Source organism: Denticeps clupeoides, chromosome 10, assembly GCF_900700375.1.
Source record: "Denticeps clupeoides chromosome 10, fDenClu1.1, whole genome shotgun sequence".
NCBI classification, from domain to species: domain Eukaryota; kingdom Metazoa; phylum Chordata; class Actinopteri; order Clupeiformes; family Denticipitidae; genus Denticeps; species Denticeps clupeoides.
The window spans coordinates 13,289,083-13,314,438 of record NC_041716.1 but is presented as its reverse complement, the minus strand read 5'-3'; the positions used below and the strand labels follow the sequence as shown (position 1 = coordinate 13,314,438).

The 25,356-nt window shown below is 43.8% G+C and overlaps 3 protein-coding genes across 3 annotated transcripts; 1 reads left to right on the top strand and 2 right to left on the bottom strand.

The window, feature by feature from the left end:
* Positions 1–398: 398 nt before the first annotated feature.
* On the bottom strand, positions 399–8,773 carry tmem240a (transmembrane protein 240a). Its single transcript, XM_028993399.1, has 4 exons — positions 8,717–8,773; positions 8,355–8,461; positions 5,153–5,361; positions 399–1,455 (listed from the first exon to the last, which is right to left on the bottom strand). The coding sequence occupies exons 1-4, from the start codon at positions 8,771–8,773 to the stop codon at positions 1,301–1,303; spliced, it is 528 nt and encodes a 175-aa protein (XP_028849232.1). The 3' UTR covers positions 399–1,300.
* A 4,903-nt stretch (positions 8,774–13,676) lies between these two features.
* Positions 13,677–16,807, top strand: otud3 (OTU deubiquitinase 3). The gene is made up of 8 exons (XM_028994606.1): positions 13,677–13,869; positions 14,354–14,590; positions 14,916–15,064; positions 15,145–15,257; positions 15,355–15,477; positions 15,627–15,750; positions 15,838–16,016; positions 16,276–16,807. Exons 2-8 carry the CDS (start codon positions 14,385–14,387, stop codon positions 16,438–16,440), a joined length of 1,059 nt encoding a protein of 352 aa, XP_028850439.1. The 5' UTR covers positions 13,677–13,869; positions 14,354–14,384; the 3' UTR covers positions 16,441–16,807.
* A 50-nt stretch (positions 16,808–16,857) lies between these two features.
* On the bottom strand, positions 16,858–24,604 carry vwa1 (von Willebrand factor A domain containing 1). The gene is made up of 6 exons (XM_028994605.1): positions 24,294–24,604; positions 21,024–21,581; positions 20,222–20,545; positions 19,026–19,301; positions 18,300–18,566; positions 16,858–17,731 (listed from the first exon to the last, which is right to left on the bottom strand). The coding sequence occupies exons 1-6, from the start codon at positions 24,376–24,378 to the stop codon at positions 17,703–17,705; spliced, it is 1,539 nt and encodes a 512-aa protein (XP_028850438.1). The 5' UTR covers positions 24,379–24,604; the 3' UTR covers positions 16,858–17,702.
* Between the last annotated feature and the right edge of the window lie 752 nt (positions 24,605–25,356).

Genomic DNA, 25,356 nt, shown 5'->3' with positions numbered 1-25,356 from the left:
TGCTGCTTCGGGTGGTTTTAGTGAAATAGACTTTGCCCTCGGGCCAGTTAGCAATGTGGCCTCACACCTCCAATGTTGTGAGTTTGAATTCCGGCTCGGACCTAGTGTGTGTAGAACTAACATGCTCTCCCAGTGCCGGTGCGAGTTTCCTCTGGGTCCTCTGGATTCCTCCGGCTGTCCAGGGGCATGTACACTAGATGAATTGCCAACTCTGAATTGTGTGAGTGAATAATGTGTGTGTGTGTCCCAGGATGGGCTCCTGCCACATCGACCCTGCGTATAACCAAGCGTTTATGAAGAGTGAGTGAGGGAGTGAGTTTGCTCTCTTTTGACATAAAGAGAGCATGTTTGTCCGTGTTCTCTCTGCACCTGAGCAAAAGCTATTCCAGCAGCAGGTGTCACTGTTGTGCCACAATGGCACTTTTAATAAAACAGACATTTTATCTCCACAACAGCAATGTCTGGACACAGAGCAGGAGAGGAGGCAGTCAGGGCTCTCTCCGCCACCAGGCTGGTCGAGTCTGGAGTTTTTCTAACAGGAAGGGTCATTTGGACACAGTGCAGGGAAGACAAGGCAGGTGATCACTGATCTCTCTCTCTCTCTCACACACACACACAAAAGGTAAATTTTGTTGCAGCATGGAAGACCCTGACCTCCGACCTCCCCTCCCACTCTGCAGTATTTACAGATAAAATTAATACATTCATTAATTTCACTACATACCAAAGCTAAGTCATCAGTATTTTACAGAGATCATGTGGCTCTGGCTCAGTTGCATCACACCTGTCTGCTTCCTGCCACACGGCTCATTTTCATCACTGATCTCTGGCTCCTGGACCCTGTTTAAACTGTAACGTCCAATAAAACCATATTTATAACTATTTACAAGAGAAGCAAATACTAGCTAGGCCATCACAAACCCACCCTCCCCTTTAATTACCCCAAATAACCTTCACTCATGAAAAAAAAAGAACAAAATGAATCAACTGGTAACAAGATAAAGCAAAAAGTGGCAAAGCAGCGTCAGTGTCCCCTTCACAAGCTTTTCTTTGCCTTCACTCCATTCTAAAAGTGCATGCCGAGTTTCAACAACAAACAAAGAAAATCTATACAGAAGAGACTCTTGAAAAATAATTTTCCTGCAAACATGGTTGGACATGGCACAAGTTAAAATTCTGGTGGCAAATGCCCCCACTCTCAGTTTTTTGGCCAGTGTCGTGCACTGTTGGGTAGCTGTGGTCTTGGAGGCGCTCCACTGGCTGGGCTTTCTGAGGCAGTTGCTGGTGGTGTTGTGGACAGTCAGAGGTGACGGGGGCTAGGGTGACCATTGTGGTACAGCTTCTGTTTGATGTGAACCATGTTGCCACTGGAGTCTTCAAGCTGCCGAAGCTGGGCTCGTCTCCGGAGGTCCCTCAGGTTACAGAACTGAGGCAACCATGACCAGGAAGGGGTGTCTGGATAAAGAGAAAGTGACAATTCTTTTATTTCATAAGCATTGTTGATATCTAGAGATCTGCTAGAAGATCTGGGGGTTGGTCTCACCCAACTCTGTAAACTAATGAATGATCTCCTGAGAGTCTACAAACAAAATTGCATTTCTGCTCATAGAACAATAGGATAACATAACCTCTTTCTCTATAGACACTTTTTTTTTTTCATGAAAATACAAATATTCATCAATAAATGCTTTAGGTAAACCAATATTTCATAAATATTTGACATGTTAATAACAAAACAGTGATTTGGATTTCACTGGTTTGTAATTGTGCCTTAGATTTTTGGACAGTGCTGTAAATATACGTGACTACATACTTACATATACATACTTGCATGCATACAAAGATATAGATGATCAAAAATTGTAATATTTCATATGTTAACCCTTGAAAGTAAACGTAACACATAATGTATTGTAAAATATAATGCAATGCATTATCTATTCAGTATGTGTTATGGACTAGACAAGCCCAATCTTAGCCTCTTACCCGCTTTAAAAGTCAGTATGGCAAGTGAAACCTGAGATTAAGAGGTTTCTGGTCTTCTATTGCCATTAAGCTGAGGCGCACGATAATTTTCACAAAAAGTTGCAGTGTGGTCACTAAGAGTGTAAAATTAAAATGTACAGCTTAATCTGTGAATTAGCTTCAAAATGGTAACTTCACATGCTGTTTTTTTGTGTACAGCGAACCTGTCAGAATCTACATGGGGGGGGGGTCTTCTAAATTCAACCATTTTTCATTTGCTGCTATAAGAAGTTATGTACATCTCAGAAAATAACAGTTACTTTGGGCTAACAAGACCAGAGCAATGCCCAACTGAATGCAGAGAAAAGTTCTGACTTCATATTCAACAGCCACCATTCAAAATGTGTCAAAAAAAAAAAAAAGCTTCTAGAACATGCACAAACAATTATTCTCAAACTTGTAATGATGAATAATGCCTCAAAAAATATTTGGCTCTCCAAGTATCACCATTATTAAAATACAGCTGGAGCCTATAAAAGTAGTTTACACTGGAGGCACATGTGAGATTGAAAGTGAAGTGAAGTGAAAGTGAAGTGATTCTCACTAGTGATACACAGCAGCACAGCACACGGTGCACACAGTGAAATTTGTCCTCTGCATTTAACCCATCACCCTTGGTGAGCAGTGGGCAGCCATGACAGGTGCCCGTGGAGTGTGTGGGGACGGTGCTTTGCTCAGTGGCACCTCAGTGGCACCTTGGCGGCTCGGAATTTGAACCGGCAACCTTATGATTACGGGGCCACTTCCTAAACCACTAGGCCACCACTGCCCCTTTTTTTTATATATATATGAAATGTACTGGTTGGTTAATTAGGTCTGAAATAACACTGTGAACTTCTCACTTCCTGCTTTTTAATTATTTGTAATTGCAAAATGCAAATGTTATTGGCTCTATTTATGAGGATATCAAGACTTGTAACACATTTGTAACACACCTAGTGTGAAAAACTACAATGAGATTAGCACATGTGACATACATTCTCACTGATGTGCACCCTCCCCAAAGTTGGTGTGATTACACCTTTGTGAGGATGGTTTCGGGGTGAAAATTCACCTCTAATTTCATTGCTTGTGGCTTCCAGGTCTATCATGTAGCTTCAGAAAACCCTTAAAATACAGCTGTCCTTCTGAAAATGGACCATTCAGTTTCAACCTTAGGGCGGTGGAGAAATTGTCAATTCTAACACACCAATGAGCCCACACCTCAGACAAGAGCAGGAAAGTCGGACAAAAGAGAGGGAGAAATGGTGGCTGAGAGAAGGTGTGTGTGTTTGTGAGAGACAGGGCGGGATACCCAGACAGAGCAGGCCCTACACACCACCCTGGTGTGTGTTTCTGAGTTATTTATAGAGGCAAATGTGCACAAGGACTAGTATGAAGGGTATCCAGAGAAAGGTTGAGAGAAAATTGATTTTTTTTTTTTTTACATAGATGTTTTCTTACAGAAATATTACAGTAATAATGTAGCCAGTGAATTGAATGGGACCAATCACCCTTTGTTCAGATAGTGAATGCAAGGTTGAAGGTATTTGTGCCAACTCATCAGTTTCTTGCAGAATTATCACATTTCTGTCCTGTTATTTTTGGAATAATGAACAATCCTTGCAAATACTGTACATGTCCCACGTCTTTTTAATTTAGGTATGAATAGAGGTATAATTAAAGAAAGAAAAATAGCTTAGGCTCAAGCTAAAGGTGTTCTAATGAGCTGAGGATATGAAATTTGACAGAGGGTATAGAAATCAATGCAGTGTGTGTCTGAACATCTTAACCTTGCTTGCTTTTTCTATCCAGCTGCTCCCTTTCTATTTATAGCTCTCAAGAAGAGGGAGGCAGCAGGAATGTGTGTGTAACTGTGTGCATCCGTGTGTGTGTGTGTGTGTGTGTGTGTTTGTGTGAGGGCATGTGTGTTGGGGGCGGGGTGTGACTGCAAACCCCCTTCCTTTCATGTCAGTCATGCTAAAATGCACACGCACAAACACACACACACACACACACACGCATACTCACACACACACAGAACTGCAGGGCTTTCCCCCTCTTCATCTTTAAGCATCTCCATATGTCAGAAAAACACCACTCCTGTGTGTACTAGCCTCTACGTCGTCTGGTCCCATTTTCTGGATCCTTCTTGACCACATATTAGTCTGGCCCAGATTAGGCAGCTCATACTAGGTTAAGACTGGGGGCGTTTTCTATTTCAAAAAGGAACAGGGACATGTCCATTTCCTTCAGAGGGTCTTTGAATATTCAGTTTCAGTTCCCATTATTAAATTAAAATTTTCACAGCCTGATACAATCAGTTCAGTCAGTAAGAATACTGAATTATTTCACATGTGGCTCTGCATTTGTTACTTCATTGAAACATTATTTCCTGAGCACTACCAAAATACTACTACTTTTCACACTATGTTAAGAAATACATTACATTTTATCAATGAAAAAAAATGGGGGGCATGGCTGGTCACTGCTTGGCACACAGCCGGCACCGATCAGCCTGGCAGCAGTGCTCTTATCATGGAGAGTTGCCGCTGATTAGGCGTCCATGATTAGAGCCTGTTAAAAAGAAAAAAGATGGCAGCAGAACAAGGCTGATGCATTGACGTGGAGAGACTATCATACTTTTTACTTAGCTTTATGTGACAATTTGTGCTTATTCCATGTAGCTCCTGCATTAATTTCATGTATTAAATGATAATGTGGACCTGTGGCTGATTCCAATAGTGTTAATAATTTATTTAAATAATATTGCATCTCATTATTATGACATGCTGATGCTTTAGAAAAATATAAAACTTGTTACTTAACTTCTTTTCAAAGATACTTGCAACCTTCAGACCTATGCATTAGTTTAATCCATTGTTTTATAGCCCATCAGTAAGCATCAGTATAGGAACACTGCAATATGCAATCAATATAATCAATACTGCCGTGGTGCGAGTCCTCCAGCACTTGCCCACAAAATGCTCACATTCCTATAGATTCTCAGCCACAAAAACCAACAAGAATATTGTTATTAACAGCTGCTGAACAAAGCACAACCATCAGCATGTGCCATCTCACATAATACAACTGAGCTGAATCAAACCAAATTAAAATCATGTCTTTGAGTGTTCCAGCTGCTCACCATAGTAGCGACTGGCCCTCCATGCCCTCACAGCGCAGTGCAGGGCTCCATCCAGCCACAGTAGCAGCCAGCTGATGCAGAAGCCCAGAAGAAGCCCCAGCATCAGGTCCATCTCCTGCTTGGTCACGCTGTCACTCACAAAGTAGTTTTCCGACGAGTCCACCAGTGAATGGTCCCCATCGTACGGGATCACATAGTGGACATGATGCCTGAAATGGACAATTACAAATTTAGACAGAGGAGACTGAATTTTTTTCTCTGGCGACTGAACTGAAAAAGCCACTGAACAGTTTAATGTAATGCAAAGTAAAAACTGAAGAAACCTGAAATTTTAAAAGACAGAAATCTGAAATAAGACTAAATGCAGATATCTGTAAAGAGGTGCAAATGAAGAAAGCAAACTGATTTACATTATTTTCAACGCTAAAGCTTTCTCAACTTGGGTTTTGGACTTCACACAAGGCCAATTTGCCAAATGTGCCTATTGCCTACTTCCCTTCCTCTAACCTGAATCAATCTAGCTGGTCTCAATACAATATTTAAGAAAGCGATAAGAATGCAACCAACCACACTGTTTTCAGGATATTTTTGGTTGTTTATCTGCAAACATTTTATATTGTAGTGAAGTTTCCTGTTCAGCACTCCTGTCATTCTAAAGCAGGAAGACTGACACATCTATGACTGACACATTGCCGTACTAAGTATGTAAATTACACACGTGATGAAGATGTCCATCCAGGGTTCATAGAATATTGAACTTTTTACGTTCAGATTAGAGGTGGACAGAGCAGATCATGTCTTGTTGGATTATTCACAGACACAATGCAATCTAATTTGAGTGAAATGCTCTTTGCCAATATCAGGCGTAGCGAGTGGAGGCCCGGACCTTAATGATGTAACTGATGGATGCTCTGATAGTGTCTCAGGCCCGCAACAGTGCAGACTGAATGGCAGTAATGTACGAACATGGGCTGTGCTTGAGGACATAAATGATTATGGCTCTAAAAATAGGTAAAAAAAAAAAAAAAAGATTATGGAATTCAAAACAGAAACATCATGTATACACAAAAAAGTAAAAAAATATTGAGTAAAAATATTGTATCAAAAGAACCACTCATTTTAAATGGCTCTCTATAGTTTAAAACAAACTTTCTACTCCTGGGACTTAACTCAGTGCCAAATTACCGAACATTTATGATAACAGACTGATGCTATTAAGGAGGTTAGGATAAGATAGGTGTCACCAACCTGACAAACGGGGTGCCTGGCCACGCCCCATGAACATTTGACCTTTGGCCTCTGTGTCTTGATCGTGTTCATCTGTGTTTGTCTCTTAACTACCTTGAGGTACCTTTCAGCTGTACACCCAACAATTGTCTTTCTGGCTAGTTAGATTGTGAATACGTTTATTAGCTGACTCTCACTCACACCGCTGCCATGCCAGCAGGGCTAACCTTTTTACACAATAACAATCGAATCAATGTGTGAAATGTTTTAAATGCATATCAGTGAACAAAAATAAAGTTATGGCTGCAACGAAGTGCAGCGTAATCGTGGTAAACAGAATATAACAGACATGACAAGCCCTGTAAAGGCTTAGTCAATGCTTACTGTGGTCAATGTACAGTACAGGCCAAAAGTTTGGACACACCTTCTCATTCAATGTGTTTTCTTTATTTTCATGACTATTTACATTAATAGATTCTCACTGAAGGCATCAAAACTATGAAGTTATGTACTTAACAAAAAGTGGAGACCTGGTCTCCACAGTCACCGGACCTGAACCCAATCGAGATGGTTTGGGGTGAGCTGGACCGCAGAGTGAAGGTAAAGGGGTCAACAAGTGCTAAACACCTCTGGGAACTCCTTCAAGACTGTTGGAAAACCATTTCAGGTGACGACCTCTTGAAGCTCATCGAGAGAATGCCAAGAGTGTGCAAAGCAGTGATCAGAGCAAAGGGCGGCTATTTTGAAGAAACTAGAATATAAAACATGTTTTCAGTTATTTCGCCTTTTTTTGTTAAGTACATAACTCCACATGGGTTCATTCATAGTTTTGATGCCTTCAGTGAGAATCTACCAACGTAAATGGTCATGAAAATAAAGAAAACACATTGAATGAGAAGGTGTGTCCAAACTTTTGACCTGTACTGTATGTCATGTTTATGTTGCCGTAATTCAGCCGTGGAGCTCATCCCCAAGTGTTGCAAATTTTTATTTTCATGCGTAGGACCACTTCACGCTGCTCTCTGATCTGAAACAGACGTTTGGTGGCATGCACGTTTAAAGAAATGCGGCGCTCTTGCTCCCCAAACCAAGGAAAGGCAGAAAGGCCCAGTGATTCGATTGCCGCTAATCGAATGATCCAGACTCCTTCACAGTATTTGCTTTACCGAGTTCTCTACCCCATAGCACACGAAGGCCTTCTGTACTGAACACATGTGACACGTCCCGCCATCTGTGTGAATATTATGCAATGAACACAGGCAAAACATTTCAAATCAGCGCGACAGTAAGTCATTAATCTAATAACCCTGTGGGCTTTATCTTCAATGGACCTGACGTTTTATTTCATAAAAAACTTCCTTGCGAGTGCTTAACACAATTGAGTTGATCCACTTGTGATGAAATGTTAGTTTTTTCAGTTTTTTTTACAAACACGTCCTGGTTTAAAAGGAGTTTCTAAGCGTTAATAAGCAGTATGCAGTTAAGGAACAATAAGGAATCGTTATTTGCTTCAAAGGGGGAAATAATAATATTTTCATAATGAGGTTTTGTCCTGAGAGTACATATGCGCAGAACCGAAATCAGAAAACCAAATAATATCAATTTCCACTCTGTATAGAAGTAAGAAAAAAACACGCACCAGATGCCTGCGCCACACTCGGTTCCTACTAATAATCAGACAACAGATCCCGTCACACTTTAGGCTAATATATTTGTCCTTCAAGGGAAAAGGGAGAACGCCTTAAGACAACAACCGGACAAGCTCTATAACGATAATAATATGATTGTTCCGTGTGATAACGCTGCAGCCCGGATTCCCTCCATGTGCGTTTCAGCACCGGTCGCTGTTCGCGGTCCGGGCCGCGCCGCGCCGGCGTCTCCACCGTCAGGGCCGATTCCGCGCTTTTACCGAGCCGCCTGCGTGCGTGTGTGTGTGTGTGTGTGTGTGTGTGTGTGTGTGTTTCGGTGCTTTTACCTTCCACAGTTGCAGTGGCAGACGCGGTCCTCTCCGCGCAGATGCGGCAGGATGTAGTTGTGAAAGCGATCCAGCAGCGCGTTCATGTCCATTAAACACGCTATCGCCTGAAACGAAGCACCGGAGTCAGGAACATGCCCCGCTCTCTAGCGTGCTCGTTACGTAAAAAAAAAAAACCCAACAAAACACAACTATAAAGCCCCTTTCTGATTATTTATTACCTGGAAGGAGAATTCATGTGGGTAGCGGCGCACCTTCGTGCTCGCAGCCTGTGGCCATTATCGGTACAACATCGAGCAAAAACGAATATCTAAATATCGTTCGTGCATAAAGGTAAGACAAAAAATAGAGATTTTCCTCACCATTACAACTGAAGCACCGAGGATCATGAAAATCATGGTGGTTGTGATCATATGCATGAAAAAGAAAAAAGAAAAAAAAGTCCTCCGTCCTCGTCTCCCTCCCCGCGTCTTCTCAACGGATCCGCTTCGGCGCTCCGTCCCGGGAGGAGCCGCTCATGGACGCGCCCTCAGTGCGCGCCGCCCTCGGCCGTGAGCTCGTCGTCCGGACGGCGCATGGGGCGGCCTGGTTCTCGCTCTCGTTCTCCCACCTCTTTTTCCGCCGTCAGCGCACCCCCATCCGGCTCTGCGGCGGCTCGCTGCTGACCCGCCGTGGGTGCTGGGGAGGGTGCTGGCGGGATCTCTCGTCTCAGCGCGGAACCTCCGGGTTCGGGTCCAGACGCGTCCCGGCCTGCCCGTTTTCCTTACGTCCGGGAAAGCGGCAGCTCCATGATTCATTTATGGGGCATTTAATTATAAATCCACGCACTCGTGATTGTGCCAGAGTCTCTGTCTCTGCATCCTCCGGTCATCCAGTTGATCAAATTAAAAGCAGGATTCCAAAAAAAAAAAAAACAATTTTGATTCGATTGCCTCCTTTTACCCGCGGCTGAGATCAGATGTCCGCATCTGCAGTAGAGTCCGAGGCTACATCCATGATCACACAGCGTCTTATTTTAGCCATGGCAGCCAGCATCATCACTTGGGTGTGTGTGTGTGTGTGTGTGTGAGAGAGAGAGAGAGAGAGAGAGAGAGAGAGGGAGGGAGGGAAGAATGAAGAAGGGGATGGGTAGTGAGGGAATGAGGGTGATCTGAATGCAGCTGAAATACATGGAGCCACATAACATGAGTCAATGTAAAAACAGGCCCATTTTGGTGGGCACTTCTTTCAGCACCATCTCCTTCTCCTCTCTGTTGCAGCTGATGTTTGGTTTCTGGGCATTTCACTATCTCTCTCTCACACACACACACACACACACACACACACACACTTTGAACAGAGTTCGTTAAATGAACTTATTCACATCCTCGCCTCTGACCTCCTGTGTCAATGTGGACTTTCATGTTTTATTCATACTCCCTGTTAACATTCATTTTAACATTCACTGTTGTCTCTTCATTTCAGTCTAAATGAAAAAAAGAACCAGCAGCGTTGTACATTGGAGAAGGCATGTGGGGAAATGATGGGGATCCAATCATCTGCAGATTAATGAGATTTGTCGCCTTGAACACTGTGTCTTAAATGTTGTGTGCATCCCTAGGCTGTCCACAAAACAATTTGCCCCACATAGTTGACTGTAAGGTTGACCTAGAAAGTCTTAACTAACCAAAATTCTAAATGAATTTGAATGTTTGGTCCTATTAAAGAGGAAGCCAAACACCAAAAATTTAATTCTCTACATCATATAAAGCATAGCAATGGCTTCACAAAGCTAAATAGTTTAAGTCTTGCATTTTTCCCATGTTTGTTCTTTTTTTTTAACTTTATGACATTTTATTACTACATACAGTCCCTGACAAAAGTCTTGTCGTGTCACGTCCATGCGGGCATGACGCGGCGGGTGCACGGAGAGGAGGACGAAGAGTGACGAGGAATGAAGGGAACAGGGGTTTAATGGAGACTCACAGGACACTGGTGAACATGGAACATAACGTTAAAGACCTGACCGCGAACAGAAACGAACAGGGCAGCTTTATACAATTAACACAGGTGAAAACGATTCGGGAACATTACACAGGACAACAATGAAACTCCGGTCCGGATCCTGAACCGGAGTAACCCCATTTCGGACCGGATCGTGACATGTCGCTTGTCTTGTAGAGACACCTGCTATTAACCTGATTTTTAATTAATCAATTGGTGTCAGAAATAGCTCATGTGAAAAGCTAAAACTCTACCAAATTATGTTTAATGCATTGAAATGAATTAGTTTCACTGAAAAAAAAATTTCATTTAATCAAGACAGAAAGGTCAAATTTTGGCAAGACAAAAGTTTTGTCGCCTATACAGAAACTGAACAAATTTACTGCAAATACAAAGATATGTCAGCAAATTAAGTAGTGGTGCTGTGAGATCCAAATTTAATATCTTGTATGACTTCCATGAGCTTGAAGAACTGCTTCCATGCGGATAGGCAAGGATTCATAAAATGTATTGAAGTCATCAGGATTAGCAGTCTTGCATGCCTCCCAGAGTTCATCAATCTTCTTTGGTTTCGTCTTCCATGCTTCGTCTTTCATCCTACCCCACACATGCTCAACGATGTTCATGTCTGGTGACTGGGCTGGCCAATCCTGGAGCATTTTGTAAAAAGCCACACATGAAGACCATGTGGTGTTGGAGAAGAGAATAGAGTGTGTAGAAAAACTCTTTCTCCCTCCACACAAAGCACTGTATTCAACCACTCCAATTTGATGTTACCTGGCAGAAAGAGGCATGGCACAATAGAGGTTAAAAATGAACAGTTTCTAATTTATTAACACCGGTAAATAATTATTGTAGTTACATGTGAATATTGAATGTAAAAAGGTACCAAGGTTACAGAGAAAGTAAACATGAGAAGAAAGAGTAAAGAGGGAGAAGAGAAAGAGAAGGGAAAGAGAGGGAAACCCCCCTGAGCAAGATAGCTCAGAGGTCCCTTTTCCACATGTGTGCAGACATTTATACCCCTGGCCTACAGGAAGTTGTCACTGGCCTACAGGAAGTTGTCACTGGCCTACAGGAAGTTGTCATTGACCAATCAGAACCTGTTGTTTCTGATGTCACGCCCCCGGTGCCTCCCATTTGGTGAAGACAAAGAGGGTGGGTGGTCCTGACGGCTGATACTTCGCACGTTGACGTCGGACAAAAGACATGTAAAAACCGGGGTGTCGAATCTTCACCCACAACCGTCGACACAGGAATGTTACACTTCCCCCTGCAGACATCTGTTATGCAAGACAAAGCAGGCTCCCGCGATGTCCATTCTTATAATTTTGATCTTCTTCACCTTAAGGAACTTTGATGTGGAGATGGAAGTATGTGATGGAGCAGAATTTGTCCTCTTTCATGATTGGGAATATAAAAAGGTAGCTAAGATTCCTTGGTATTTCAGGCTATCGATGTTGCCTTCCACCCTGCAGATCTCTCGTACACCCCCATACTGGAGGTAACCCCAGACCATGATTATGGTGCCACCAAACTTTACTGTTTTCTGGGTGAATCTCGGATCCATGCAGGATCTGAAAAATCCTCCTTCTGCCACTTTTCCAGCATCCATCCTTTTAGCAGGCTGTGGGTCGTGGCAAATGGCACACGGTTTTTCAATTGTCTTTTGTTTAGTGCTGGCTTCTGGGCACTGATTCAACCATGGAGGCCATTATGAGACAGAATCCGACAAATTGTTCTGGTTGACACAGGGACTTCAGGTGAACAGGTCTCGTGAAGCTCTGCTGCAGTGGAAAATGGGCTGGCCTTTGATTTTCAAGCCAACAAACGGTCCTTTCGAGCAGTTGTCTTGCGGGGTCTGCCTGACCTGGTCTTGTCAAAAACGTCTCCAGTCTCTTCAATTTTTTTTATCCTCTGTACTCTACGCTAAGACAGATTGAAGGTGTCTGCCACATCAGCAGTAGATCTGGTCTTCAGCCTCTTGATAATCAGCACTTTAGTGAAGGTCTAGTTGACTGGGGGTCTTTTTATACACACCTGAGACCTAATTCATCCATTATTAGTAACAGGTGATGCTCATATGACAAAGCGACAACGCTTATGTATTTGCAAAAATTGGCTTTACCAAGCTTTGAATATTAGAATACTTTTTGACAGTTTCGTTTTGCACTGAAACATTATTACAAAAGCTGTTGGGAATAAAATGAGCCAACATACAGTACAGGCCAAAGGTTGGGACACACCTTCTCATTCAATGTGTTTTCTTTATTTTCATGACCATTTACATTGGTAGATTCTCACCGAAGGCATCAAAACTATGAATGAACACATGTGGAGTTATGTACTTAACAAAGAAACGTGAAATAACTGAAAACATGTTTTATATTCTAGTTTCTTCAAAATAGCCGCCCTTTGCTCTGATTACTGCTTTGCACACTCTTGGCATTCGATGAGCTTCAAGAGGTTGTCACCTGAAATGGTTTTCCAACAGTCTTGAAGGAGTTCCTAGAGGTGTTTAGCACTTGTCGGCCCCTTTGCCTTCACTCTGCAGCCCAGCTCACCCCAAACCATCTTTTATTATTATCATGAATGTTTCCAGAATATTACAGCTGTAACATTCTGCCGGACTAAAAGGCATCCAAAATAACTTTATTTACTACCTTATTTTCTCCAATTTGTACCAGGAAATTTGCTTAGTTATATCAAACCAAAAACCTTGATTCACTAACTCCTAACACACATTTCACACTTCACACGTCTTGCAATGTGTGCTTACATATCTACAACCAACATTCCATAACCTGCTTTTTGAAATTCACTTCAGAACTGTAAAGTTAAACCATTGCAGTCTTACCCTGCTGAGACCCAAGACGTCGCAAGAAAGGTGTTGTAGTCAAATAAATCCACAAAGGTACAGTACTTGCTGTGTTACTAAGCCAAAGCAAAAAAAAAAGCAATAATCATCACCATATGTTTCATGAAGTTTCTAAAAAGTTAAATATTAAAGGGTGACTACCAAAATTTAAGAACCCAACTTTGTTTTTTATTAATTGGTGCCATTTATGGATTTGTTGTAAATGTTTTATTTACCTAAGGACAAATCTAATTCTAAATCTAAGTCTAATTATCATTACACCTCATTACAGCAAACAAATTATAAATTATACCTCATTAGTTATCAAAAGAAATCTAAGCGATTTTATCTTTAGATAACAAAATGTGGTTTTCTGTGGTAGTTAAAATAGAAACACGGTTGCCTTGATGTCAACCAAGCTAATAAAATAACAAAGCAAAATGCAAAACGCAAACAACAAACGACCGTGCGCTCTGAGGGCCACCGTACAAATCCCGGAAATTCGACGCTGCTACGTCACCTGCGTCCTTTGCGCTGGGAGGATCCGGAACCTGTGCTACGTTTTTGGCTGAAAGAGTGTGCGCGGTCACCCGTTTATTTAAATTTTTTTATAGGTGATCGCCACCTGATTTCAGCAGCTGAAGTGTGGCCCCGTTGGGGAGCGGGTCTTCCGAGGTAAACGCGATCACGCCTTAGACACCCGCCGACCGTAGCGCTAGGCTAACATGCTAACAACAACAGCCGGATACGACACCTCTTCTCACCGCGAAGTGCGAGATCGCAGCGGCCTTTCCCGACGTTGCTGGAGCGGATAACTTGCGAACGCGACTCGGTCGCCTGTGTTCCGAAGCGTCCGAGCTCGACTGGTTTACTAGTGGGTAACACACTCGCCTATGTACCAGAAGACCCAGGTTCAAATCCCACTTACTACCATTGTGTCCCTGAGCAAGACACTTAACCCTAAGTTGCTCCAGGGGGGGGGGCTGTCCCTGTAACCACTGATTGTAAGTCGCTCTGGATAAGGGCTGTAAATGTAAATGACGACAGCAGCGTTCGTTCTCGCGTCACCGACCGACCAACTGCTCCACGGATCTGTCTTTGTGCTGTTTTTCAGCGTCTAGTACGACAGAACGTTCTCTCACTCTTCACTGTCTTCCAGAGACACCGTCGACCTGTACCCTCGTACCACCATGTCCCGGAAGCAGGCAGGAAAACCCGTGCGTGGCAATAGGAAGTGCGACGTGGAGAGGAAGCGCGACGAGCGAGCGGCGCGCAGAGCCTTGGCCAAAGAGCGGAAGAATCGACCCCCGGGAGAGGACGAAGGCGAAGAGTTCGTCAGCTTCTCCAACCAGCTCCAGGCCCTGGGTCTGAAATTGAGGGAGATTCCCGGAGACGGGTATGTTGGTAGTTATTAGTGGTCTGTATTGGTCCGTCCACTGAGGATGTACAAAATGCTGTGGACATTCTCTCATGGAGAGATCCACAAAATCCACAACTAAATATCACACCATTCCCAAAAATATTTCTTGATTCAGCAACAAATGTGATAAGATTCACAAGTATAATTTATGATTTGGAAATAAATGTAGCACTCCAAAAAATTTTATATATTTATGTGAATAGTATTGTTGTTGTCTCTACGTGTATTCACATCTGAACTTACTGGTATGTTTATTTTTGTAAGAACATGCTTATATATTAATCGTGTGTGGTTACCCTAGCAACTGCCTGTTTCGTGCCCTGGCTGATCAACTGGAAGGGCATTCGCGAAGTCACCTCCGTCTGCGCCAGGAGACGGTCCAGTACATGTCATCACACCGACAGGACTTTGAGCCCTTCGTTGAGGATGATGTGCCCTTTGCACAGCACTGTAAGATGACTCCTATTGAATCTGTGTTTGTCGGAAAATAAAGCAAGATATAAGTCCTCATTTAAGGAGTTTGTTTTCAGTGGCCAACCTTTCCCAGCCAGGCACGTTTGCTGGCAATGATGCGATAGTTGCCTTTGCTCGCAGCCGGCTAGTTCGAGTTGTCATCCATCAGCTGAATATGCCACTGTGGGAGGTCAGAATCTCCTTAACTTGATATTATATTGTTATCATATAATAAGATAAGCCCTTCTTCCTGTTAGGGAATTCTCATAATTTTTTTTTTTTCTTAGATCAATGGTTCAGACAAGCAGGTTTGTCCGGAACTTCACATTGCATATCGTTATGGTGACCATTATGACAGTGTACGTCACAATAGTGACAATTCTGAAAGGCCCACCCACCTGAGAGTTGAGGTTTGTTAACATACCACCCTCAATTAATCTGTATTTTCTTATAAACAATGTTAATGCAGTCTGATTGAAGCATGTCATTATTATTATTATTATTGTTGTCAGTTTCTCTCCATGTTTGGGTGATAACATGTATTTAACATATTTGTTAGAGCCTGAATATCTGCCAGAAACAGCAGGATTTTAATGACAAATGCCGGAGTCAACACAGGGACCCCTCACCCACCCCATCAGAAGATGAGGCAGTAATCTTGAGTTGTCTCCTGAGTGACAGTGGTCTGTAGACTCGCCTGTTTCTGTCTCTTACGTGAGTTCAGCCCTTTCCTCCTCTCAGCAATTCCCTCCGTGTGTTTCTATTTACAGCCGAGGCTGAGAATTTGTGCCAGTCAAGCGCTCTCGATCAAGAGTGTCACTCAGAATGGACTGAGCCAGACACTGGGAGGCAGCCCTGCTCTGGCACTATGGCGTACTCAGACCGACTAACAGGGTGTGGTGATTGTGCACCCCCACCACCAGAGGGCAATACATCCCAAAAAAGCAAGGTAACAGGGGTTGAAATGATTAAAGTCCGAGAACAAAAGGCAGTTGTCCTTTGAACACTTAAAAACCGGAACTAAAACGAACAGTTTTTTTTTTTTTTTTTTTTCTAGTAAGGGGTGATAATTACAGAATCCCATTATATGATATTATGTCGGTAGTAGTGTTTGTTTGCGTTTTAATTTTTATTGCTGTTAAATTTGCTGTGGCACTGCCTTGTAATAATGTGACGGAAATTCCCGCACATGTTTGTCTTATTCTCAGATATCAAATAAACAGAGGAAGGAACAGCAGAGGCTAGAGAAGAAGAAGCGGCAGGAGGAGAGACATCGACAGAAGGTCCTACAAAGCAAAGCATCCCATGACCAGAATCAGAACCTGTCGGAGCCTTTAACCCTTGTGCCAGCGCTCAACACGCTAAGCATCTGAACACAGGACTTCACATTCACCTAAGGGTTTATAATAGACTGTCGAACTGTGTTGGATACGAAGGATGTGTGTGTGTGTGTGTGTGTGTGTGTTGCCATCACTCGGATTTATTTATGCTGTCTTTTTTTGACAAACGTTGTATGTTCCTCTGTTCACCAACACCAAATTACTTTTTCTGATTCAGCCAAAGAGTATATGTACATACTGAGCTTATAATCACACTTCTCTGTTTAACTGCAGTGTTGCAGACTACCGCTCGAGACTTTATTGGTTTAACATCAGCGAGCTCTGATGAGCAGTTGTTTCAGGTCTTTTGAAATTTCTGGGCATTTCTTTGAAATAAACAGTTTGGCAGTGGGGTATTCCATGATTGGTGTGGAAATATGTGTAGCCCTCTTGTCGGTTCACACAGGCAAATCTTTTGCATGGTCTTTAATGCCCATTTATGTCCGAACAGGTAAACAACGAAAGTGAATGGATTAGAGCCCCGACAGCCCCCTTGTGTTTAATTAATGTGAAGGCCACAGAAGAAGCATTACTATGCTGTTGTACTTTACCAAGCCCCTCTTTAATCACACATCAACATCCACTGGGTGGCAGTAGCGGTTCAGCAAACTCATGGATATGAGACATTGCCTCTCAAAACATTTATGAAGTTTCTGCTAAAATACAACAAGCTCCCTTTTTATGCACATCAATGAATGAAAGAAAAAAACACGTTGGCCCACTGCTGCTTACAACACCAACGGGAGCCAGATATCACTGTCATCCATCACCAACATCTGTAAAGTCTTACAGCTGCAACATCTGTGTGCCGATTTTCCCTCAGGGAAATGTTTTTATGAGTGTGTGAGACTAAAAGAGCCTCAGTCATGTGTAAGGACTGCTTAACTTTGGGTTATTTCCAGCAACAGCTCTCATTCGCTTACAGATTACTAGGGTAATAAACCAATAAAAAAAAAATCTCTTATTGTTCCCTAATTGCTGTGCTGATGTAAGAGCAGGGTTAGTGTCCTTTCACTGCTTTATTATCAGTTCACAATCACTAAATGAATCCCTGTTGTGACTTGGTACACATGGCGACTATAGTGTGTGAGTAAGTGATGGTTTTGAGGTCTGTTTTCAGTCAAAGGCATCTGTGTGCAGTGTGTGTATGTGCGCGCACATGCGTGGCTATGGTTATAAGTGCTCCGGTTTCAGAGGTCGTCCTTCCAAGCTCCATTTTAAAGGAGCCGATTGGTGGGCTCCTGGGTGGGACAGGGCTATAATCTTTGATTCCATGTCAATGCTTCTGTGTATAAAGAATACAAAGAGAATATTTCAGATGTTTTCATTGCAAAGTTTACATTTCACTTAGATGTCTGTAGTTCTGAGTATGTACAGATAGGTGGCGCCGGTTTGACTGGTAAACTCAGAAATCTTCAAGTTGTATCAGTCATATCACATAATTTATGTAAATACGAACTCATCCACACCATTCATTTATGAGTACATGAAAACATTACACTGAATCCCTATGGCATCATCATCGTCATTTTTACTGATCTACAGAACAGAAACCATGTTGAACCATGGGGCAGTGGTGGCCTAACGGTTAAGGCAGCGGCCCGTAATCAAAAGGTTGTCAAATCCCCATCAGCCAAGTTGCCACTGGGCAAAGCACTGTCCCCACACACTGCTCACCGGGGTGATGGGTTAAAAGCAGAGGACACATTTCGTTGTGTGCTGTGTTGCAGTGCATGACTTCACTTTCTAATTTTGTTCACCTTTAAGTCTTGTCACCTGTCTGCACACACAAAGGTCATTATACCTAGGTGTATGCTATATGCCTGCTATACGATATGTCAGGTGGGCCTCACCTGATGTGAGTCGGGCTGTACAGCACAGGCCACCCCCCCGGGTTGTGCGGTAGACGGGCGATACACACACTCGTGTGCCAGGTGGTACGTGGGTGAGTACAGTAGACACAGAGCTTGGGGGAAGATATATGGAGGAGCTTTTGAGCGCATGATCTGTGCCCCAGGTAACCCAGTAACCACGGACACCCTCCACCCCGCCTTTCCACTGGACCTCTACTGAGTCACTGCCCACTGTGGTCAGCTCCAGATGTGACAGGGCTGGGGTCTCTGAGAAAGAGCGAAACATCGTAGTTAAGCAATGCAGGGCCAGTTTCCTGCTCATTGATTATGTTTTTGATTGGAACTACAGGGTGGGCCATTTATATGGATACACCTTAATAAAATGGGAATGGTTGGTGATCTAACCACCTGTTTGTGGCAAATTAGTATATGTGAGGGGACAAACTTTTCAAGATGGGTGGTGACCATAGTGGCCTTTTTGAAGTCAGACATCTTGGATCCAACTTTTGTTTTTTCAATAGGAAGAGGGTCATGTGACACATCAAATGTATTGGTAATTTCACAAGAAAAACAATGGTGTGCTTGGTAACTTTATCCTTTCATGAACAAGTTTCTGACCACTTATAAAATGTGTTCAATGTCACCAACCATTCCCATTTTATTAAGGTGTATCCATATAAATGGCCCACCCTGTACCCTTATATATAGGCTTCAGTCGCCCCTGACCTTCCTGGGTGCACACTCGGACCGACATGGCCCGCTCGCGGCCAGAGACGTGTCTCGCGCTGACCGTCACCAGGTACTGAGTGTCGGGTCGCAGCTGCCTGATCACGGTGGAGTTGTGCTGCGTGCCGACTGTGGCTACCTGTACCTGTCCGGCTGGGAGGGCAGAGTATTCCACCTGATACTTCTCCACTGATTCTGGCTGCAGCGGCCCCCAGCTGACCTTCACGCTGTCCGACCTGGCCTCCGACACCGTCACCACCACCGGACTCAGCACCTCTGCATGAGAGTGAACGAGACGAACTGTTGCGCTGCACATGAAGCAACCCCTTTTCCTAATTGTTTTCTCAGCATTCCTGATAAATCACTATTCAGCAGCGGTTTTCAATGCCAAATCGCTTTTAATTACATCCAGCAGGCCGTTGCTTGGCCAACAATGTTCATGTAGTGCATTTTACTGTAGCACTGAAGGCTGGGGTCAAAGTCAGACATTATAAAACAGAGAATTCTGCTTCTAAAAGGAAATGATAAAGATTCACATCAAGGTTCCGAACACCTTTATTACTGGCTGATTGAGAAGTCATCGTAAACAAATTGCTCCCACATCAGATCTCAATGGATCAGTAAGAATCAAAACATTTGATTTGTAATATAGAATCTGTTTTGTGATGTTGCATCTTCAACATCTTCAGTGCTGTAGTTTAAGGCACCAAACTGAACAACGTTAGCCAAATAGTAGTTGTCTGCTGGATGTGATTAAAGGAGCCCTGGGTCCAAAACCTGCTGAGTACAGGCTTTTCAAACAATGCTTTACAGAGATCTGCTTGGAAAACATGGAGCAAACAGAACTCATTTTTTAAAAAGTCGCTACATAAAGTCATTCCAAAAACCTGGATTAGGACCTACACCACTCTTCTAAAGCAATGTACTTGTGGTGTGTATTGGCAAGGATCTCACGATACGATATGTATCGCGACACATGGTTCACAATATATTGTGATACTGTACATATTCTACAGTTCCCTGAAAATGTAAAAACAGAGCTGAATTACAAGTTTCTGTAATCGGTCTGTCATATTTCACTCTGCCTGAAATTCCAAGCAGTACCAAGCTGTACGATCCACTCTGTGTCCAGGCCACAGGCGTCTCTGATATGAAATCAAAGTACACCAAATGTAGTGTTTTTGTGCCACCCTCACCAGGCTGTGTGCTGAAGAAGGTTGTCAGCGGTTTCAGGATGTCGTCATTGGACTGCGGTGTCAGGGTGACCGTGTACTTGGTGTCTGGCCGCAGGCCGGTGAGCATCGCCGAGCTGGATTCTGCTGGCCGGGTGATTCGCTGATACGACCCAAGACCGGTACCAGGGCTGGTGCCTGGTCTGCTGCCGTCACCCACATTTCCAGAGGGAACGGGCCCAAATCTGATGTCATAGTGGCCCGAGTCTGCCAGCACCGGGCGCCAGTGCAGCATTGCACTGTGTGTCGACACATCTCGGATCTGCAACCGTTCCGCCCGGATTATCTCTGGTACACACAGACACACGGACACAGGAATAGCACATTCGGAGCTGAATTCAGACAGGATGCCTCGCCAATGAAGTCGCCTCAAAATCGGGTCACTGTCATCGAAAAAAGCCTCTGACCATTTACACCACGGCCAGCGCTCCACTTATTTGGACTGTAGGTTTACATGTTGTGCAGTACACAGAACACGGCTGTGTTTATATATGTGCACAACGCGGTTACCCAACACCAACAAGAAATTCCCTCTATAAATACACCCGTCTCACACCCTGGGGAGGAGACAGCCAGGGAGATGGCAGGGTGTTTTAATAATTTCTAAATTAATACCTGCTAACGTGACTCTCGGACCGGTTATAACCACAATATTAAACCTCGGCCTAGTCTACATAGCTCTATGTTAGTACTTCTTTTCTATACAGTTCTATCACCTCGACCTCTCAGCGACCTACTTTTAAACTGTCCCCACGTTATAACTCACCTATGATGGCATTGCGCAGGTCCTCTGTGATGATGTTAATGTCATCAATATCCACAAAGTAAAGGTGGTCTTCGATGGGTGGACTCACGACATCCCTCAGGACCCTGTAGTTACTGTGTCCAGTAGAGACCACAAGCACGGCCACGCCCTCCTCTCGTAGATCTGCCATTGGTCTCTGCACTGCCCCAGGCTCCACCCCATCTGTGAGCCACACAATCACCCTGGGAAGGTCTGGGCGGGCCCCGCCCTGAATACCTGGCCTCAGAACCCAGTCCCTGGCCAGCTCCAGGGCTCCCTCGGTGTTGGTGTCGCCCCTTAGCTGCTTGGTCCTCTGGAGAGCCTTCTGTAGAGCATCCTGAGATCTGTAAGCATCAAAGCCAAACTCCAGGTGTGGTTGTGTGCCCACCTGCAGCAACCCGACCCGGACCTGATCTGGGCCAAGGGAGAATGGCTGCAGAAGCGCCGCCAGGAAGTCCAGCATTCCTGAGAACTCATAAGCTGATACGCTGCCAGATGAATCCAGGAGGAAAAGAACGTCTCCTTCACAGCAGTTCAGCACTGAGGGGGGGGCGAAAAATATCACTCAAATATCTGTTGTGTATTGTCATAGCTATATCAATATGTCTGCAACCAGAAAACATACTGGATCTTCCTGGAGCAGCCTCACACACACTCCACTACCGCTTAGTCCTGTTACTCGGGGACGCAGGGCAGGGGCTCACCCAGGGCCAGCTCAACACAGGGCGCCCACAAACGCACTCACACCTACAGAAACTTCACCTAGCGTACATGCATTTGGAGGAGGACACAGAGGAGAGCCTGCAAACTCCACACACACAAGGTCTGAGCCGAGATTTGAACTCACGGCCTTGGCTAACTTAGGTAAAGTTATGTTTGGAAAGAATAACTGGCAATTATAAAAGGCAAGTTAGAGGTAGGAAGGTTGCACAAGTTGCTTAAACTGAGATGTAGTATACACTTCTCTGATTATTACATTCGGCTCCCTATCCACAATATTACTCACTCCAAGCTCACACTTGCATATCATTGTAATGCATCATAAGTATCATTGCGTATTTTGTATTGTCTTGTTTATAATATGCATATTTCTGTAATTGTATATTTTTTCTCAGTTTTCCGTTGTGCTGTATTATATAACATTTTGCTTGAAATTCCTTGCGTGTGTTAACATACGTTACTCATCACCAGGGAAATTTAGGTTTACACAGCTATTATCCAGACTAAAATGGGTGGAAAAGAATAAAGAAAGTAGAAGAGGATGGTCTTGTTGGGTGATGAAAGGTGATGATGAGTGTGGTGAGTGCGAATATACTGACAGCGCTGATAGAAAGTGTGTGTGTGTGTGTGTGTGTGTGTGTGTGTGTGTGTGTACTCTGTTGCTCCATCACTGGACTGGCGGAGATACTACGGGAGAGGGAGCGGTTAACGTTAGATTCCACAGGGAAACATTGCCCTATAGGAATACTGCAGTGAGTAAAGAAAATGAATTACACTCCAACGCACGCTCCACATGTGTGGGGGAATAAACATCGCCGGCTCAAACCTCCGGCACTCCTACAGTTTCCTCCCTGGTTCCTTCTCTCCCTCCCTATTTTCCATAGATCTCCTCCAAGCTACACCCCACACACACGCTTGCTCGCACCCTCTACCTCCTTGGAACAACACTGTCAGAGTTGTTAAATGGTTGTTTAGTGGGAGGAAGAAGCCAGAGGCTTTTGGAGAAACAGTATAAAAGGTTTTAGCTAGAAGAGAAACGAGTGAAACTGAACCCAATAATGACCATGAGGAGAAAGAAATGCAACATTCGACTGAATGTGGACTCCGGGAGAGCGTGATTACGAGAAACAGAGGGGCGAATCTGCCAACTCTCCTGGCAGCAGCGAACAGCTGCATAGGGGGCGAATGAAAACGGCAAACTGACGATTGAAGCAGGCTGCGGTGGGAGAGCGCTGGGAGCTACTGGGCATTAATGTGGAGTGGGGGAGGGAGGTTCCTCACGAGAGAAAGGAAGGAATGTTCTCACCATTCCAGCTACCTTTTCGAAAGAGTGAATGTGAGCGAGGAGGAGAAAGGGAGCGAGAGCGGGCGTCAGCAAGGCATTTAGGGAGATGCCAAGATATTCTCCCCACTAAGACGGTGCTGCTCAAACTGCAAAGTGGGGATCATCTGGATCCATGGGGACAATGTGGCCATATCGGGTTTCAGGTTACTTTAAATGACATCCATTAATTAATATATATATATATATCTATATATTTCAAGTTTATGCACTAAGCAATGAATGAGCAGGTGCAACATATTAATCTGTAACAGATCAGAACCAATATTACAACATCATAAATTTGAATGTCACAGTGCAGTCACGTTTCTATTTGGATTGGAGATTTCAGCACCTAAAAGGAGCAATGTAGGCATTGCATTCTAGGCATTTTAGCCTGTGGATTCTTGCCTATAAGTGAATGGGCTACGGAATACGTTACTGGGCCTGAGGGCAGGTGCTTTCTGCACGCTTTTGATCTTGAATGGACAAGGCTAAATCGTGTTTTACAGGCGGACAAGAGTCATCTGTCATTCTGCTGAGGAATTTCATCTGTACAGCCAGGGTTAATGTTGGCGGCGGCGTCCACGCACACACTGCCCTGAGCCGCTGAAAATCAGGCAAGCACATGAATTGAACTCATGATGAATTCTACGCTCATCACCTACTAACTAACTATTACCTATCATACTAACTAACCAGCCCAGGTAATTGTACTTTTTACTGCATGTTGCAAAGTTTTATGTGCACATATGTGTGTGTGTGTGTGCATTTGCATTATATGTATATACATAATATGTATTATGAATATATATGGCAATATTTGCATTATATATAAATATATGTAAAGGGTGGTAGTGGGTAACTCGCCTATGAACCAGAAGTCCCAGGTTCAAATCCCACTTACTACCATTGTGTCCCTGAACAAGACACTTAACCCTGAGTGTCTCCAGGGGGGACTGTCCCTGTAACTACTGATTGTAAGTCGCTCTGGATAAGGGCGTCTGATAAATGCCGTGAATATAAATGTGAATATATTCTTAATTAAATGCGCCTGAACAGATATTCTTTCTTAAATGCATATTACAAGTGCGCATGTTCCAGCGACACCGAACAGCGGGTCTTATCTGCCCAGTGAATGGGAGGTGGGTGGCGGACCCGGAGTGGACCCGCTCACCCCCGGACACTCCCACCCGGACGCCGGGACTCACCTGCACCAGGTGCGGGGGTTTCGGTGCCGCTTTTCCGAAGAAAGGCGGCCAGCAGCACCAAGACGAGCAGGACCCGGCGACCCATTGCAGACGGTGTCACTGAAACCGAAACTTTTCCACAACGTTCGTGGCCGAGGAGGAGTCCATTGCGAGAGTTAAAGAGTTTTTTTTATCTGGAATACAAAAAAAAAAGTCCCAGTCCAGTCCTCTTTTTTCCTCCGGTTATTAATTTAAAAAATATTCTATTTATAATTATCCCGCCACCACGGAGTCCGACTGCTCCCTGCTGTCGCTTCGACCGAAACTAACAACAGAGCTTCTGTCCCCCCCCCCGCCCTCCTCTTGCCCCCTCCCTCCCTCCCTCCCTCCTTCCTTCTCTCTCTCTCTCTCTCTCTCTCCCTCCCTCCCTGAACCCCGCGGGCGCGCCCCTTCTTTTCATCTGATTACAGGCGCACTTGGGGGTCGCTGGTTAGAAATACTCTGCTGGATCGCAACACTTCACATGGGTCCATCTGGACGTGAATAGTTGTCCTGAAAATAGCACAGGAGTGAAATTGCATAATGCTTCGATTGGGCGGACTAAAATGAGGTAAATATAGCATCCTTTTATCAGACCCAGATTTTACTGTATTGAGTAGATTTTAGAAGTGAAAACTTCTAAATATGAACTTAACTCAGTGCAGAGAGTTCTGGAATGTATGTATGTTGTCTTGTCTTCTTAATGATCTGTGCATATTGTGCATGTGTGTGAATAAAATCTTAATTGCATGGGTCATCCAAGTTCGTGTTGTTTTTTTATATCATATATTCTTGAGAGAAGAAAATATCCGTAACCAAATTCCTTGTCTGTGTTATATACCTTATATACCTAAATATAGGTATATAGATTTAGATAATCCCATTCCAATTTACATGATATATTAAATTCAGTGTGCGAAACTTTGTAGCACTAATTTCATGTGTGAAATACTTTAGATTCCATTAGGAAATAGGAGTCAAAAGAATTTGTCACAATGGCTGGACATGGCGAGGAAGAAGGACGCATACACACGACGTAACGAAA

Coding starts and splice junctions, on each gene's coding strand:
- otud3 (XM_028994606.1), top strand. CDS start 14,385: ATGTCCCGGAAGCAGGCAGGAAAACCCGTGCGTGGCAATAGGAAGTGC. Junction 14,591..14,915: donor AGGGAGATTCCCGGAGACGG/GTATGTTGGTAG, acceptor TGGTTACCCTAG/CAACTGCCTGTTTCGTGCCC. Junction 15,258..15,354: donor TGAATATGCCACTGTGGGAG/GTCAGAATCTCC, acceptor TTTTTTTCTTAG/ATCAATGGTTCAGACAAGCA.
- tmem240a (XM_028993399.1), bottom strand. CDS start 8,773: ATGCATATGATCACAACCACCATGATTTTCATGATCCTCGGTGCTTCA. Junction 5,362..8,354: donor TGCCACTGCAACTGTGGAAG/GTAAAAGCACCG, acceptor TGTCCATTTCAG/GCATCATGTCCACTATGTGA. Junction 1,456..5,152: donor GAGGGCCAGTCGCTACTATG/GTGAGCAGCTGG, acceptor CTCTTTATCCAG/ACACCCCTTCCTGGTCATGG.
- vwa1 (XM_028994605.1), bottom strand. CDS start 24,378: ATGGGTCGCCGGGTCCTGCTCGTCTTGGTGCTGCTGGCCGCCTTTCTT. Junction 18,567..19,025: donor CCGAGTGTGCACCCAGGAAG/GTCAGGGGCGAC, acceptor GCTCTTTCTCAG/AGACCCCAGCCCTGTCACAT. Junction 17,732..18,299: donor TACAGCCCGACTCACATCAG/GTGAGGCCCACC, acceptor CTTTATACACAG/AAGCATTGACATGGAATCAA.